General features: G+C 44.9%; 2 protein-coding genes across 14 annotated transcripts in view; both read right to left on the reverse strand.

The window, feature by feature from the left end:
- The window catches only part of PHYH (phytanoyl-CoA 2-hydroxylase), a 1057918-nt gene that overhangs the window by 531927 nt on the left and 507486 nt on the right, over nucleotides 1-18505 (reverse strand). The gene's annotated exons all lie outside the window — the stretch shown is intronic.
- The window catches only part of FRMD4A (FERM domain containing 4A), a 695352-nt gene that overhangs the window by 160375 nt on the left and 516472 nt on the right, over nucleotides 1-18505 (reverse strand). For all 13 annotated transcript variants that reach the window (XM_050803197.1, XM_050803199.1, XM_050803194.1 and 10 more), the window contains one exon: nucleotides 7523-7617. In XM_050803197.1, the coding sequence (XP_050659154.1) occupies nucleotides 7523-7617 (95 nt within the window). The remainder of the gene's footprint in view (nucleotides 1-7522; nucleotides 7618-18505) is intronic.

Here is an 18505-nt window from a genome sequence, read left to right on the forward strand (position 1 = left end):
GCCTCAAACTTCTGGCCTCAAGCAATTTTCCCACCTCTGCCTCCCAAAGCACTGGGATGGCAGGCATGAGTCACCATACCCAGACCCCAATTTTCTTTTCTAGCAGCTTCTACACCATGTTTTGTGAATCACTTCCTAATCTACAAACACAAGCTCAACAAGGCGTCAAGGACCTGTGCTTTCTGGATCTCCAGTGGTTAACAGAAGATGCTAAATAAATATTTGTTAAGAGAATGAATATAGCAGCTTCACAATATGCCCCACAGATCCATATTCTTGTAGGTTCAGGGACTGCTGTATAGACACAGCTCCCATCCTAAGTAAACAGTCTCCATATTAAGAATTCACTCTGCTCACCTGTGCCAGGTTCCCAGCTCCCTCTGGTCATTTGCATCGGAAAGGAAAGGCGGGAGAAAGCCGCATCCCTAAGCTCTCCTTGGAGGGCACCGTTCCTTTTTTATTTATCTTAGCTGTACACAGAAAGAGCTATGCTCAAGCACTCCTCTGGTCACTAAATGTAAGGTACTCTTGTGTGTTTGCCGTTGTTTCCGACAACACAGCGTGGGTCGTCTGAGAGGTGGTAATGAACACTGAATGCTGTGCTCCCAGAAGCAGTTATTACAAGCCAGGCACGGAGGCTGCAGCCACTGACTTTCTCCTCTCTCACCATCCAGCAGATAATACGTGGAAATCCCAAACCTATTTCTAAATAAATTCCTTTCCCAGCGCTGTGTCTTGCGGTTGTTTCTTCTGCAACTGGAAAATTGCTTTTCTATTTTGTTTATTTTTAAATTGTAGATAAGCTTGTGGCCAGGAATGCTGAACAACTGAACCCTTTTCAGAGGCCCTAGCCAATGCCAGTCACGGGTGAAGCAAACGCAAGGACGCAAGGACAGCACAGACCCGAGCTCACTCCCGTGCACCAGCGTTCCTGGCACTGGTTCTAAAGTTGCGTCTTCAATGAGTCAGGCCTTTTTCTTTTTCTTTCTTTCTTTCTTTTTTTTTTTTTTTGTTGAGACGGAGTCTTGCTCTGTTGCCAGGTGGGAGTGTGGTGGCACGATCTTGGTTCACTGCAATCTACTGCCTCAGCCTCCCAACTAGCTGGGATTACAGGCGCCTGCCACCAAGCCCAGCTAATTTTTTGTTTGTTTGTTTGTTTTTTGAGTAGAGATGGGGTTTCACCATGTTGGCCAGGATGGTCTTGATCTCTTGACCTTGTGATTTGCCCGTCTCGGCCTCCCAAAGTGTTAGGATTATAGGCATGAGCCACCGTGCCCAGCCAGGCCATTTTAACTTTAACAGTTTGAGTAAATCAGACTCCACAGACAGCACCAATCAGGTGATTCAATTAATTAGGATACAGTCTGCTGAAAGAAAAGATCCTTAATTGTTTGCCATCTAGGTTCTTAAACTAACATCCTGGCTACAGGATGTCTGTGAGCACTCTAAAATTTAAGCAAAAATTTATTTTGTATGTAAACTTTTATGAAGGAAAGGGAATATAACTTCAAATTTCTTTTTTTTTTTTTTTTTTGAGACGGAGTCTCACTCTGTCGCCCGGGCTGGAGTGCAGTGGCCAGATCTCAGCTCACTGCAAGCTCTGCCCCCCGGGTTCACGCCATTCTCCTGCCTCAGCTGCCCGAGTAGCTGAGACTACAGGTGTCCGCCACCTCGCCCAGCCAGTTTTTTGTATTTTTTTAGTAGAGACGGGGTTTCACTGTGTTAGGCAGGATGGTCTCGATAACTTCAAATTTCAAAGGGGGCTGTGATGAAATGAGAGGTTAAAAGCTGCTTGTTTTCTTTTTTTTTTTTTTTAAGAGATGGGGTCTGGGGTCTTGCTCTGTTGCCCAGGCAGGAGAGCAGTGGCGCAGTCATAGCTTGCTGTAGCCTCTAACTCTCGGGCTCAAGCAACTCTCCTGCCTCAGCCTCCCAACGTGTTGGGATTACAGGTGTGAGTCTCAAGCCCAGCCCATATTATTAACTGGTATGTGAAAATAAATTCTAACTATAACTGTCTCTTAAATTTGGAGTAATGGCTAACCAAGTTTCTTCTCTTTCTTCCTCATATTTCTAAACACTTTTTAAAGGCATTAAAAAAAAACTCCAAAACAAAAATCAACAACAAAAGACACTTAATTACAGCATTCAACAAGCAATTCTTAAAATTTATGACAGGAGATTCAAACTAAAATTTAAACAGATTATGACAATCATTACTTCAACTTGGGTGTGTTTGATTATTTCTGCTGAATAGCATAAAAGTTGTTTAGTTACAGGCTATAGCTTCTGATAATGGGATCTTCCATTCCCACCTCACCCCATAGCCCATAAGTTACTTCTTGATTTTAATTAGTTTTGTTGTTTTTGAGATGAGGTCTCACTCTGTCACCTGGGCTGGAGGGCGGTGGTACAATAGTAGGTCACTGCAGTCTTGAACTCCTGGGCTCAAGTGATCCTCCTGCCTCAGCCTCCTGAGTAGCTGGGACTACAAGTGCACCACCAAGGCTTGCTAATTTTTATTTATTTATTTATTTATTGTTAGACAGATTCTCACTCTGTCACCCAAGCTAGAGTGCGTGGTGTGATCTCGGCTCACTGCAACCGTGACCTCCTGGGTTCAAGCAATACTCGTGTGTCAGCCTCCCGAGTAGCTGGAATTACAGGCACACACCACCACACCCACTTAATTTCTATATTTTTAGTAGAGACGGGGTTTTACCATGTTGGGAAGGCTGGTCTCGAACTCCTGACATCAAGTGATCTGCCACCTTAACCTCCCAAAGCGCTGGGATTACAAGCGTGAGCAACAATTTTTTTTTTTTTGGTAGAGATGGGGTCTTGCTATTGCCCTGGCTGGTCTTGAATTCCTCCCGGCTTCAAGGAATCCTCCCACCTTGGACTCCCAAATTGCTGAAATTATAGGCATGAGCCACTGCACTCAACCCACAAGTGAAAAAAAAAAAAATTGAAATGTGGGTCTTAAAACAGCAATAGAAATATTTCAAAAATAAAATGTAAAAATGAGTTTCTCTAAGGGATGGATGCCAGTGTTTGATAAATGAAAATCTCAGTTACCCTATTTGTACACCTGGAAACATTAAACCTGAACTTCCGAGCTGGTTCTCATACTGTTAGGAATGGAAGTTAGAAGGGAGATAGTCTGTAACTTTACAGGCTCCTGGGATGAGTCGTTGCTAGCTCTCAACATTCAATGCTGAAGTACAATCAGCTTTTCTTCTTTGCTCTGGAGGGAGAGAGCAAAAGAAATACTGCAACATTCCCACTGTCTAGAATAGGGGTTTTCAAATTTGCCTGTACACTAGAATCAACTGAAGAAGCTTTGAAAATTAATGCTCAGGTCACACCCAGGCCGATTCCACTGGAATTTCTGGGGGGTAGGTCCCAGGCACTGGTATTTTATAAAGTGTCCCAGGTAATTCCAATGTGTAGCTAAGGTTGAGATCCATAACTCCAGCAAAATATAAATTTTTTTTTTTATTTTTTGAGACAGAGTCTCGCTCTGTTGCCCAGGCTGGAGTGCAGTGGCATGATTTCGGCTCACTGCAACCTCTGCCTCCTGCATTCAGGTTCAGATTCTCCTGCCTCAACCTCCCAAGTCACTGGGATTACAGGCGTGTGACACCACGCCTGGATAATTTTTTGTATTTTTAGTAGAGACGGTGGGTGGGGGGTTTCACTGTGTTAGCCAGGATGGTCTCGATCTCCTGACCTCGTGATCTGCCCACCTTGGCCTCTCAAGGTGCTGGGATTACAGGCATGAGCCATCGTGCCCAGCCAATAATTATTTTAACATCAGATTTATACCTGGCTCTTGGTTAGTTTCAGGATGTTTTAAAGGCTGCCAAAATGTCATTGTTTGCATATGTCACCATGATTCAGATAATTTATATAGATGACCACCTGTATCTCTTTTTATGAGGACAGAGTTAGTAAAAGTAAAAGGAGGCCAAATGCAAATGAATCCTGGTACAGAAGACAGCATTTGTAAAAAAAAAAAAAAAAAAAAAAAAAACTGGGGAAATTGGAATCAGGTCTGTAGTTTAGTTAGTAATATAACACCAATGTTCATTTCTTAGTTTTGATTAAAGTAACATCATTTGCAAGATGTTGACATCTGTTGAAGTTGGGCGGAGGGTGTAAAGGAACTCTCTAATGATTGCAATTCTTCTTTAAGTCTATTTCAAAATTAAAGTTAAAAGATTAAAAAAAGAGAAAGCAGGCCTAGTATTAATGCTGCAAAACTGTTGACTACTAACAATATTAAACATTCTTGGGCATAAGTTCTTCTACTGTGACTTAGATGCTTTATTAATGAATACAACTTATGGGGTGAGAGAAGCTTAGAGAAGTTTCCAATTTCCTGTCTACATTCTGCTTCATATATATTTTCTCCAGTTTCATCTGGATCCCACAAAATGTCAAAAGCAGTTAATTCTGAAAACGTCTGACAATATATGGCCTAGAGTCACACATTCTACTATTTAGAAATTCTTTTTTTTTTTGGAGACAGAGTCTCACTGTGTTGGACTGGAGTGGAGGCTGGAAGTGCAGTGGAACAATCTCAGCTCACTGCAACTTCTGCCTCCCAGGTTCAAGCGATTCTCCTGCCTCAGTCTCCCAAAGAGCTAGGATTACGGGTGCATGCCACCACGCCTGACTGATTTTTGTATTTTTAGTAGAGATGGGGTTTCACCATGTTGGCCAGGCTGGTCTTGAACTCCTGACCTCAGGTGATCTTCTCGCCTCGGCCTCCCAAAGTGCTGGGATTACAGGTGTGAGCCACCGTGCCCAGCCCACTATTAGAAATTCTACTCTTAGTAATGATCATGCTGCTGGTAAGAGTATCGTGCACATATATGGCACTTTACAGTTTATAAGTGCTTTCCACGTGTTAGTCTTGTTTTATTTCCATTAGGAAATAGACAAGTACATGTGATACACCACAGGCTGTCACAAGGAATGGAACTACGATTGCATTTTACTATAAAACACACAGTGTAGCACCTGTATAAAGCAGACACACACACGCTCACAATACACATGTAGAATTAGAAAACACGATCATAAAACAATCTTGCTGTAGTGTCCCGTGATACAGAGCAAGGCTGGGGGAGGTAGTACTGTTAGGCTAGCACTTACTACCTAGGAATCACCAAGCCAGAGCAGGTGACACCCAAGGGCACTATTTTGCAGGGGAAGTTTTTATTCTTCTTTCCTACCAGGTAAAGGAGAAAAGTTCAGACAACCAAAGAGACACTCACAATGTCTGTTGGCCCTGGCATTGTCCCGCCAGGACTGACAGCCCCTGAGTCGTGGCCTCCCTACTGCCCAGCCTTGAAGGCGCTAGCTCTTCACCTCCTCTGGGCTCCTGACACCTGCCCTTTCCCCTGATGCACCAGGCACATCTGCCAGTTCTTTTCCAGAAATATTTTGCCAGCTCCAGCGATTTTCCAGTGACCTCCTGCTGGCTGGCTGCCACTCCTTCTATGGCCGGAGAGACCCTCCCACCTAGACTCTGGGGCAGGTGATCGAAGTGGCTGCACTTTCTCTGGATCATGCCAGAAGGATGGCTCACTCCTTTTCATCACTGCCCCCCACAGAGCCTCCACGAAGCCAGCTCCACTACTAGACGGGGCAAGATACTTTTATCCAGCCTGGCTTCTATGCACGCATGCACGCACGCACGCACGCACATGCTTTCCTGGTCAGCACGGAGAGCCAGGAGAGCTGAGACCTGGAGTGTAGGCTGGATGGGGAAGCTGGACTTGGCTGTGTGCGGCCCCTGCTGTGATGTGTGGCTTTGGTGCTCTCAACCCTCTTGGGAGATGAGTGACTTTCTACCTAGGTCCATTCCTACCCATCAGTGCTGTTAGGGCAGTGATCCGAAATGTTCTGCAGACGCACATCATCTTCCCCTTCAGCCCAGGATCATGCGCTCATTTTTCAGTTCTTGTTTATTCAAAAGGAAAGCCTAATCGGGGCTCCTCTAGAGTTCACGGGATCTTTTAGTAAAAACTTACATGGGAAATGTGAACAATGGGGCTATGATTAATTGAAACTTAGGGTTTCCTTCTGATTAGTGAAAACAGTCTCAACAGCAATTTAAGTGGTTTACAGTGATTCTCAGGAGAAAGGGGAGAGAATAATCTACATTTGTAAAAGTAATTGTTCTACATGTGCATTTGTTGAAAAGCTTTTAAAAAATTGTAGTGCTGAGTCCTTCCCCTCACAGCCCTGAACTTTTCCCAGCTGGGCTTACTTGGCCCTGCCTGCGATTCCTCCTGCCCACTGACGGTCACTCACACCTGCGTTCCAGTTCCCTGCAGGCTCCAGGACAAGGGGCTGACCTTGCTCCTCCCAGCTTTCTTGAGGACGATGTGGCTTTGCTCCTGCTGCCTGCTCTCTGAACACACCACAGCCTGAAATGTCCCTGATTGACAGGGTGACCAGATGGTCCAGCTTGCCCAAGACAGTCCCAATGACACCCCCTTTTGTTCAGTGTCTCAATTTGGATAATAAGTCATAGGACCACCCTGTCCACCTGCAGCTCGCCAAGGTCAAGTATAGCCACGTGCAGGGACATCTGGTCGCCTCCCTCACTGGCCCATGTGGATGCCCACCTGTTCTTGCTTCAATGGCACCACCTGATTCCCAGGGCCTGGGCTCCCCTGTACTGTCTTGCCCGGCCACTAACCTAACACTGATCTATTAATAGTTTAGGAAATCATCTCTGTAATTCTGAAGATCTGGAAGAGAGTGAGAGAGAGAGAGTGTGTGTGAGTGTGTGTGTGTGTGTGTGTGAGACTGTGTGTGTGAGCACAGAGGAAAGAGAATTATGAACTATTTTCTTAGAATACCTCATTTTTATCTAGAAATCTATACAGGTATCCACCATACTCTTTTGATAACAGTACACGAAAAAGAAAATGGAAATTTTAGTAAGGATTTTCGTTACTTGTATTACAAAACACTACTTTATAGAGCCAAACTGAAAAGACCCTTGAAAGCAAATATTCTTCTCATCAGATAAGTGATCTGAATTTTTAATTTTCATAGTTGCTCTATTTCAGTTTAGACACTGAAACTGCACAGCTTATTTTCATTTTGAATTTATCATCAAATTCACTTCCTGTTATTGTTATCCCAACAGTAGAGAGCAATGTTTCATTTCCAGAAGTTTTCATTTAACTTAAACAAAAAGCAAACCCACATAGATCCACTTAAAAAAATAAACATTTCAGTCTGAACACAAACCTGCTTGATTAGAAGAACCAGTTTACCTAATAATTTTATAATATTAGCATCACCCTAATTATATCCTTTGGCTGTACCAGGCATGACCACAAGGCCTTTGAAATTCGGATGATGAACTTGGACTGACCCCAGACCATGGGACCCAAGTGGCCTGCAGCTGATTCCGCCACTGATAGCTGGAGTGGAGGAGTTTCGGGTTCTGCACTGACTTCCCCTTCGGGCTGTGGGGGCTCAAGGCAGTACTTACGTTTCATCTGTGAATGCTATTCCAAAGTACTCCTTTTCCTTCAGATTGAAGTGAGAAGCCACAAGGTCAAGAAGCTCCTTGGCCAACAGCTTGGGCTGCAAGGAGAATACAATGGAATAAGGGTAAATGATGAGAAACTGCTTTTCCTAAAATATGCAATCTCAGGTTTCCATAATTTTTTCAATGAAATGTCCCAAAGCTCAAGTATTTTGAAGCAAATGATTTTTATAAACCCAAACAAATAGACAATGACACTGATGAGCACACAGCCAAGTCAAGGGTTATCAACAGATAGAGATCTTCTGTTTTATTATTTCCTAGAAGGTTTTTATATAAATATATTTATTTATTTATTTATTTATTTTTTAATTGAGATGGAGTCTTGCTCTGTCATCCAGGCTGGGGCGCAGTGGCATGATCTTTGCTCACTGCAACGTCTGCCTCCTGGATTCAAGCAATTCTCATGTCTCCACCTCTGAGATTATAGGCATATGCCAACACGCATGGCTAATTTCTTTTTTTTTTAATTTTTTTTTATTTTTAGGAAAGATGGGGTTTCACCATGTTAGCCTGGCTTCAAGTGATCCACCTGCCTCAGCCTCCCAAAGTGCTATGATTACAGACGTGTGCCACCATGCCTGGCTAATTTTTGTATTTTTAGTAATCCCAGCTACTTGGGAGGCTGAGGAAGGAGAATCGCTTGAACCCACGAGGCAGAGGTTGCAGTGAGCCAAGATCACGCCACTGCACGCCAACCTGGATGACAGAGCAAGACTCTGTCTCAAAAAAAAAAAAAAAAAAAAAAGGTATCTGCCAGTCTAAAGAAGTACACCAGAGCATTAGGCATAAAGTCATGGTAGATGTTTGTATTGTTAACATGTTATTCACCTTGGTCTGTCACTACCGAAATGACCACAGAACACCAGGCACTGAAGTGTGGGAGGGAGGGAAAGGCTGTCTGATAAGGATACAGGGCTAGAAGAGAAGAGTTATTTCTAAACTAGCTTCCAGGTCATGATTTGAAAATACATTGCCTTTATGAAAATTACTCCATTCCAAGCATACTCACCAGATATTAGGAAAGTTATTTCAGTATCTGTTGGGTTTTTTTTTTTTTTGTTTGTTTGTTTGTTTTTGTTTGTTTGTTTTGAGACGGAGTCTCGCTGTGTCACCAGGCTGGAGTGCAGTGGCGTGATCTTGGCTCATTGCAACCTCTGCCTCCCGGGTTCAAGTGATTCTCTTGCCTCAGCCTCTCGAGTAGCTGGGACCACAGGTGCACGCCATCATGCCCAACTAATCTTTGTATTTTTAGTAGAGACAGGGTTTCACCGTGTTGGCCAGGATGGTCTTGATCTCTTGACCTCGTGATCCACCTGCCTCAGCCTCCCAGTGTTGGAATTACAGGCGTGAGCCACTGTACCTGGCCGACAGCTGGTTTCTTATTTCACTTTTTGGGTACTGCTATGGACGGAATTATATCTCCCCAAAATACATGTGTTGAAGTCCTGGCATCCAGTGGTATCTGGAAATGGGACCTTTGGGAGCCAATTAGGTTTCAATGAGGTTATGAGGGTGGGCCCCCCCAAGAGGGGATTTGTGTCCTTATAAGATGAGACACCAGAGAGCCTGCTTCCTCTCTCTGCCATGTGGGGCCAAAGTGAGAAGGCGGCCCTTACCAGGAGCTAACCATGCTGGCACCCTGATCTTGAAATGACTGTTTAATATAACAGACATTTATTTATTGAGTGCCTACTATGTACAGGGGGCACTGCCCACACGCTGTAGGAGACAGAAGAATAAGCAAGACACAGCACAGGCCCATAAGCACCTTAGACTTTGATCAGGGACACGGAGTATGAGCTAGCGCTAAGTTAAAAAAGCCAAAGAAGATGCTCCACCCTTTTCTGCCTCACTCCTGGGCTCCTGGGTGGCAGCCTCAGGGCCTAGACGACCATCAATTCACTGATGAAAACCACTTAAACTGGAAGAGTGGGTTTGAAGCTTCCTCCCCAGCAGACAGGAATCGACAGGAGAATCCAACGTGATAAATCAACACCACCTCATAGTCTGTACTTCCATTCACACTGAACTTTGAAAACGTGAAAAAGCAATCTCTATAACCAACAGGGAATTCAAGGTGATACGTCAGACCCTCCTTCACTCCTGGTGGAACGTCTACTCTGGGAGAACGCAGTAGAGTAAACGCGGCACATCTCAGAACGTCGCTGATCAATTACAAAGTAGAATGCAAGACAGGTGCTCTTGAAGCTTCCAGTAAATGCTGCGTTTGCCATGGGCTGTGGCCAGCACTAGCTCCACCCCCAGTAAGTATTCGGCTGCCCAATAACAGAGGCTTTGCTGGATCACTTGTGACTATGAGGTAGTGCGGCTGCTTTTCAAATTGCAATGTATTGGCCGGGCGCCATGGCTCACGCCTGTAATCCCAACACTTCGGGAGGCCGAGGTGGGCAGATTGCGTGAGGTCAGGAGTTTGAGACCAGCCCAGCCAACATGGCAAAACCCTGTCTCTACTAAAAATAAAACAATTAGCCAGGCGTGGTGGCGCGTGCCTGTAATCCCAGCTACTCGGGAGGCGGAGGCAGGAGAACTCTTGAACCTGGGAGACAGAGGTTGCAGTGAGTAGAGATCATGTCACTGCACTCCAGCTTCAGCAACAGAGTGAGGCTGTCTCAAAATAAAAATAAATAAATGAATAATAAATAGCAATGTAGAGATGCTCCTTGACTTATGGTGGGGTTACATCGTGGTAAGCCCACTGGAAGTTGAAAATACTGTAAATCGAAAATACATTCAATACACCGCACCCAGCAAACATCATAGCTTAGCCTACCTACCTGAAAGGTGCTCTAAACACTGCCATTAGCCTCCTGTTGGGCAAAATCATCTAATGTCAAGCCTGTTTCATCATAGAGTGTTGAAGGGCTCATGTACTTTATTTAATTCAGTACACTGCAGACTAACAGCTGTTTACTCTTGTGACTGTACAGCTGAGCAGCCCTGCCAGAGCGTATTGTACCGCATACTGCTAGCCTGGGAAAAGATCAACATTCAAAATTGGAAGTTCAGTTTCCGCTAAAAGGGCATTGCTTTTGCACCAGCGTAAAGTAGAAAAATCGTAAGTCAGACCATCGTAGGTCAGGGACAGTCTGTGATATAATTTACCTGTCCAAATGATTGCTACCTCTTTCAAAGTAGTCGCCGTATTTATCTGATGCTTGCCATTTCTTAAAACATTTTTGATAATCTTTTGGGTTTGCCCTTGAAGCTTGTGTCAGATTTGTCAACGCGTTTTCACTGGTGATAAATCTTCTTGTGCTCGAGAATGGATTTGATTTTTTTTTCCAAATGCCAAAAGTCACTTAAAGTCAAGTTTAGTGAACACAGATAGAGGACAAGGAATGGGTGATTATGCCTGGCCAACCCAGTTTCATAAAATGAAGTGTAACTACCAAGTAATTATTGTGGGTTCTTGGGGATTATGGTGAGAGGTCTGGTCCAAACTTGAAAACAATAAAACTAAGATTTCGTTCTCTTTGATTTTAACTTTAAGACTGGGCACAGTGGCTCTTGCCTATAATCCCAGCACTTTGGGAGGCTGAGGCAAGAGGATGCCTTAGGCCCAGAGGTTTGATACCAGCCTGGGCAATATAGCAAGACCCCATCTCTACAAAAAAATTTTAAAAATTAGCCAGGCATAATGGCATGCACTTGGGACTAGTCTTAGCTATCCAGGAGGCTCGGACAGGAGGATCGCTTGAATCCAGGAAATTGAAGCTGCAGTGAGCTATGATCATGCCACTGCACTCCAGTCTGGGCAATAAAAAGAAAAAAGAAAGGGAAAGAGAGAGAGAGAGAGAGAGAGGGAGAGAGAGAAAGAAAGAGAGAGGAAAGAGAGAAAGAAAAAAAGAAAAGAGAGTTAAACTTTAAAGCCAACATCTCAACAGATTTGATCAGAGATACATAAATTTGCCCAGGAAGAGAGTGATTCCCAGTGCTGGTATGGTTTATCTAGAACATATATTCATCACTCTACAGAATGATTGGGCCTGAATGGAAGGGGGTGAGTGGAGGCAGGGTGGGAGGGGCAGTTGGGGAAGGGAGATGAACCCAGGAAGCAAACATGATCTTAGCCAATAGGTGTTGAATATTTGGGTCCCTTACCAGGTGGTTAGGCCTTTTACGTGGCAGAAATGGAGGCCTGGGGTTACTTTAGCTGATCATGTTACTTTGAACTCTCCTAATTCCATGCCTCCCAAGGAATAGCTACATCCTGGATATGTCCCTCATATATGATCTCATTATCAACCAGAATAGAGATTATTATTCTTTTGCCAAAGAAGATTCTGAGACTGAGAGATACCAGGCAGGCTGTCCTGGGTCTCACAGCCAAGCTGGGATTCAAAACAAGGTTCAGATACACCGCATGGAATATTATTTAGCCCTAAAAAGGAATGAAATTCTGACGTGGGTGGAACCTGAAGACATTATGCTAAGTGAAAGAAGTCAGACACAAAAGGACAAATATTGTATGATTGCACTTAGATGGGGTAATGAAACAGGCAAATTCATAGAGACAATAGAATAGAGGTTGCCACGGGCTGAGGTGGTGGCAAATGGGGGGTTATTGCTTAATGGTTACAGCATTTCTGTACTGGATGATGAAAAAGTTTTGGAAATATTAGTGACTGTTACATGACACTGTGGATGCATTTGATGCCACTGAATTGCACATACAAAAATGGTTAAAATGGTAAGTTTTATGTTACATACATTTTGACACAATTAAAAGGACAAATGGGGAAGAGAGGTCTGATAGTTTCAAAGCCCACATGCGTAATCCCTCTGCCACCCTACCTCTGTTGACCCTGCTTCCAGGGTGAGAGCCTAAGGATCATGCCTCAAGGGCCCTGGTTGAGTGAGGGCTATATGACTCACTTGAAACCAGTGCACAGACATTATGGATTTATACATCAGTACTTTGAACTTGGTTAATGTGAGTCTTCCCCTGAGAATGAAAAATCAGGTTTCTGAGTCTGCAGAATAAAGAGATAGCTTAACACACTGAAGAATCCCACCATGGAAGCCTTGTGGAGACTGAGTTTTTGCCTTACCATGGTGATATGTCTCTCTGGTTTAGCCTGTCACATTACAATAAGAAAACAACTTTTCTTGGTGACTCATAAACTGAAGTCAAGGAAAAGGCTCTGGGCAGTAGCTGCCTGGCTGGAACAAACTTCATTCTTTCAAATAAACTTTTTCAACAATTTTACCTTTCTGGATGTATATCTTTTGTTTAAAAATTTAAAAGGTCAGTCCCATTACTTTACACAACAGTTATTATAGACCATATGTATCAATTTCCAGGAAGAAAAGCCTACATTTATTACTTGCAATTTACAAATGGAGAAATAAAGGCCCTGAAGAGGGAGAAAATAGATCCCAGAAGATGTTGAGGTTACAACTCCTGAATCTTAGCTGCTTTTAAAGTCACACACTTTTTTTCTGCTGTTATGGTGGCGGGCAACAGCCCAGAAGGTGTATGCTCTGTCAATGAGAGTGAGAGCTGACGGATGGGCATGTAGTGGGAGTGAGAAATACATGTCATTGTTTCATTGTTTAAGTCACAGAGACTTTGGGGGTTGTTTGTCATTGCAGCATAACCTAGCCTATCCTGATTGATTCAGGCACTGAGTCTCATTTTCTGTACAGTTGATTTAAAACAATTTGTGCCATCAGCCCCTTGATTTCCTGATCTTGCAAATGAAGACAATATCCCCCTGCGATGTGACAGTGATTAATATACTACATTGTTCTGAAAGTTTGTTAAACTCCTTTAGAGAAAGTTGCTGGGCAAGCAGAAAGCAATCTGCTCTTATGTGCTTTGAAGGGATGTTTACAGAATCCCGCTGAGTATAATTTGCCAATTACTGGTGCTGTAAACATTTGTGGAGCTTTGCAGGGATGGGACTGGGAGCAAGGCCAGAAAGGCAGTTTGTAGCCCAATCACGTTCTATCGGACAACCTGGGCAGGAGCCCAAAGGCCACGTGAGCAAGGCAGCCCTGTGCTCCTTGGGTTTGCCAGAATTAGCCTCTTGTGGGCCATCAGCCGTCCTGGTCCTAAGAGGTCATTACATCTAAGACTGACTTTCTCTTAGCCCATAATTAACTTTGTTCACTCAAATAGTTCCTCTCTTTTCTTTTTCTTTTTGTATCTCAGACTCTTTTTCCATTGTCCCTCTAAGCTTTTATTTCTCCTGATACCTGACAAATAAAATCTCCTTGCAAACATCCCTCCTTAACATATACTTCTCAGTGGCACCACTCACAGAGCTAATAGGATAGTCTTTCCAACACCAACTGGGCTTAGAAATCTGGGCTTCAGCCACGTGCTTTAGCAAGGAGAGGAAAGCACTGGTTCTAAATAATTAGGGAAGAAAGGAGAGGATCTCTCAGTCAGTGCTTTGTGGCTCCAGCACCCAGATCTGAGTTCTTGAGAATGCTGGATGATTCCAGTGGGAACTGTTCACATTGCCAGCATGTTACAGGGTTCCAGATCAGGTCCTGACTACTTCTTGGCCTGCCTTCTTCCAGGCGGGACATGACCAACTAGAAAGATCAAAACAGCACTTAACATGTTGCAGGGCTGTAAGGTGCTCTAGGCACACTGATATGGTTTGGCTGTGTCCTCACCCAAATCTCACCTTGAATTGTAATAATCTCCAGGTGTCAAGGGTGAGGCCAGGTGGAGATAACTGAATTGTGGGTGTGGGTCCCCCATCTGTTCTCATGGTAATGAATAAGTCTCACAAGATCTGATGGTTTTATAAACGGGAGTTCCCCTGCACAAGCTCTCTTGCTCACTGCCATGTAAGATGTGCCTTTGCTTCTCCTTTGCCTTCTGCCATGATTGTGAGAGGCCATGCGGAACTATGAGTTCACTAAACCTCTTTCCTTTATAAATTACCCAGTCTCAGGTACGTCTTTATTAGCAGCATGAGAACAGACTAATATACACAGCCACATGACAACATCCTTTCAGGTGACTTCCACGAGCCCTTCAGGTAAATTCTGGGGAAAGGAATTCAAGGATGAGGTAGTACCCAGGCACCTCACCAATTCCTCACAGACTAATATATTCCACAGTATACTATACCACAGTATACTATACTCCATATAGCATCAAGCTGTAAATGCTAGCTTGGTATTTACCATCACTTATATATTATGCCACCAACTTAAACTTGACATGTGTATATCCAGATGGATGATCTTGGACAAATTGTGCAAGCTCTCTGGGCCTCAGTTTTCTCATCTGTACAATGATGAACTACCGTAGATAAAATGAGTTCCTATCCTAAGACATTATTTATGTTATTATTATTATTATTTTTAGAGACAGGGACTTACTCTGTTGCCCAGGGTGGAGTGCGGTGGTGCCATCATATCTCATTGCACCCTCCAACTCCTGGGCACCAGTGATCCTCCAGCTTCAGCCTGCTGAGGAGGGGGGACTACAGGCATGTATCACCATGCCTGGCTAATTTAAAAAAAAGGTTTTTTTTGTAAAGATGGATTCTTGCTGTGTTGCCCAGGCTGGTCTTGAACTCTGGCCTCAAGTGACCCTTTTTCTCTGACTTCCCAAAGAGCTGGGGTGACAAGTGTGACCCACTGCACCCAGCCTTTATTCTTTATGTTATTATTAAATTTAGCTTCTTCCTTTCCTACAAACGATCCTGCCTTCCCAAGAGTCTTATTCACCCATTCGAAAAAAGTTAAACATCATCTGCATCCTTCCTGATCTCTTGAATCTAGTCAGTTAATATATCCTGTCTTTCTTATGTAATTTCAGGTAAGTTACTAAACCTCTCAGTGCCTTGGTTTCCTCTCAGGTATAAAATGAGGATAATGACTATACTCAGGTCACAGGGCTGTTTTGAGAATTAAATAAATTAGTCTGATCTATATGAAGTACTTAGAAGTACTTAGAATACTTAGATCTATACGAAGTACTGTATGAAGTACTGGCATGGAATGTTACATGTGTTCATGATTTCAGATCTTAATCATAAATTATTTAAAACATTCCATGTATGGCCAGGCACAGTGGCTCATACCTATAATCCCAGCACTTTTGGAGGCCGAGGCAGGCAGATCACCAGAGGCCGGGAGTTCGAGACTAGCCTGGCCAACGTGGTGAAACCCCGTCTCTACTAAAATTACAAAAAAATTAGTTGGGCGTGGTGGCACATGCCTGTAATCCCAGCTATTCGAGACACTGAGGCACGAGAATCGCTTGAATCTAGGAGATGGAGGTTGCAGTGAGCCAAGATCCCATCACTGCATTCCAGCCTGGGCGACAGAGTGAGACTCTGTCTCAAACAAAACAAAACAAAACCAAATTGGCACTCCATATAGCATCAAGTTCTAAATGCTAGCCTGGTATTTGACATCACCCTTTGAACCCAGCCCCAGTTTACCCATCCAACCTCACTTTTCCCCAGTTTCCTATAAAAATATCCATTTCTGTTCAATCTATTTGATTGAACTAAAGAAAACACCGATCTCATTTTTATTTCCAAATCTTTGTACATGCCATTCTCTCCTTCCCCCTTCCCATTTAAATTTTATCCTGCTCGAAGCCCACTTCCTCCATGAAGCCCACCCTGACCATCCTGCCTACAAATACTCTCTCCCTCCTTTGGATTCCTACAGCATTCAACATAGGCACCTCAGTCACACTTTGCACGTGTGCTCTTGTGTTGCGGTAAATTTTGTGTGATATGATTTGTTACACTCTATGGCGGGCTGAATGGTGGTCCCCAACAACGTATGTACCCATCCCAGTCCCTGGAGCCTGTGAGTATTACCTTTCATCACAAAAGACGTGATTCTTGGGAGGAGGAACTGATCCTAGTGGGCCCTAAATGCCATTATATTGTCTCTTTTTTTTTTTTTTTTTTCCTGAGACGGGGTCTGGAGTGCAGGCTGGAATACAGTGGCACGGTCTCAGGCTGGAGTGCAGTGGCATGATCTCAGCTCACTGCAACCTCCGCCTCCCAGGTTCAAGCGATTCTCATGCCTCAGTCACCCAAGTAGCTGGGATTATAGGCATGTGCCACCACACCCAGCTAATTTTTTTGTGTTTTTAGTAGAGATGACGTTTCACCATGTTGGCCAGGCTGGTCTCAAAGTCCTGAGCTCAAGGGATCCACCTGCCTTGGCCTCCCAAAGTACTGGGATATATTGTCTCCTTATAAGAGAGATACAGAGAGATTTTTTTAAACAGACATACAGGAGAGAAGACAGAGCCAGAGACCTGAGAGATGGGTGATGAAGACACAGGTGAGGAACCCCAGTCACTAGAAGCTGGAAGAGGTGGGGAAGCAATTCTCCCTTTCAGCTACCTCCAGAACCGTGGGAGAGTCAGTTTCTGTTATTTTCCAGCCATCAAGTTTGTGGTTATTTGTTACAGCAGAGACAGGAAACTCATACACCCTCAGATGGAAACCCTGAAGACCTCATTTCCCTGTAATTGAAGGGAACTCAGCCCTGGTTGGTTGTGATAGGAACGATCTCAGTGCGAAGCCTGCATTGGTATTGGTGTTCTCTCTCCACGGTCCCTGTGGCACTCTGGGCGGGGAAGGCGGGCAGGCCTGGGTCTCAGCCGACCCTGGGTCACTCCATGGTGAAGCGGGCCCCTCAGGTTTCTTCTTGCTATCCTCACAGATCCTCAGTCATCTCACAGATTCTAAGTCAAAGGAATTGCCACTTCTGAGTTAATAGCATCCAAAAATAAATAAATAAACAGCAAACAAACAGCAACCATCAAGTGACTCCCATCTGTGCTTTGGGAGGAATCACAGTCTCCTCTGAAAAGCGACCTTCTCAGCTCTTGCTCTTCACCAAGGGTGTTTTTGACAATTCCTTTGTCACCACAGAGCCCCCAGTGACCGCTGGGCTGCCAGGGTTTGGGCACACATGGCCGGATAGCACAGCCACAGCCGCTGCTCTGTGCCCAGCCCCGCCTGCCCATCCACTCTGCCTGGGACCCCGTGACCTGCTGGATGGGTGGCTCCCTGCCCTTTAGGAGTGGGTGCAGCTGTGGGAGGGCAGACAGGGGCTGTCTGGGAGTGAGTGTAAAACGTGGCCCGACTGCCCCCATCTCTCTGGACCGGAGGGGCTGGGGTTAGCTTTTCTGAAAACCCAGAGGCAGCGAGTGGGGAAAAGAGGGCCACTTTGAATAAATGAGCCTGAGCAAGCTGCCGGGTCTGAAGCCTGGGCTGTCACTGTGTGTCCCTCCCCATCCCCACGGGGGCTCTGAGCCCAGCAAGGGCTCAGCGGCTGCTCATTATTCCTGGGGAGGAGGAGCTGCTGCGGGGGGAGCATGAGGTGACTCTGTGCAGCTCTGTCCACTGTGTGGCCAGCAGGTCTGGGCGGAGACTCCCCTCCCCGTCACCCTGCTGATTAGCCGGGAAGGCCGGTTTCCTTCCTGCCTCTCCAGCACAGCCCTGGGTTCAGGGGACACAGGGGGGCTACTTCCTGTAGGCAGACGGGTGTGAAGAACAATGGAGTTGTACCGTCTTGGCTCTCAGGCACCCAGCACAGGTAGGGGAGACCCCAAAGCCAAGATCAGAGACCCACCTGCCAGAGGGGCCATCTCTACCCAGAGGTCCCTGCCCAGCCTGAACCGGGACCCATTGGTGCACATGAGGCAAATCCTTTACCTCTAGTCTAGGAGTGACAGTGGCATCACGTTGCTGCAGCAGAACAGCAAAGCTGCCAACAACAGTGCCACCTGTCCCTGCCGGCAGCTGCTGCTTCACACGAATTCACGCAGCCAGCCCTAGAAGCCAGAAACATCTGAAGTAGACACCAGGTTTGCCCCCATGTGACAGAGGGAACTGAGACACAGCCAGAGAAGCAACTTGTCAAATTCACACAGCGAATCAGTGGGAGAACTGA

This window comes from Macaca thibetana, chromosome 9, assembly GCF_024542745.1.
Source record: "Macaca thibetana thibetana isolate TM-01 chromosome 9, ASM2454274v1, whole genome shotgun sequence".
Lineage (NCBI taxonomy): Eukaryota > Metazoa > Chordata > Mammalia > Primates > Cercopithecidae > Macaca > Macaca thibetana.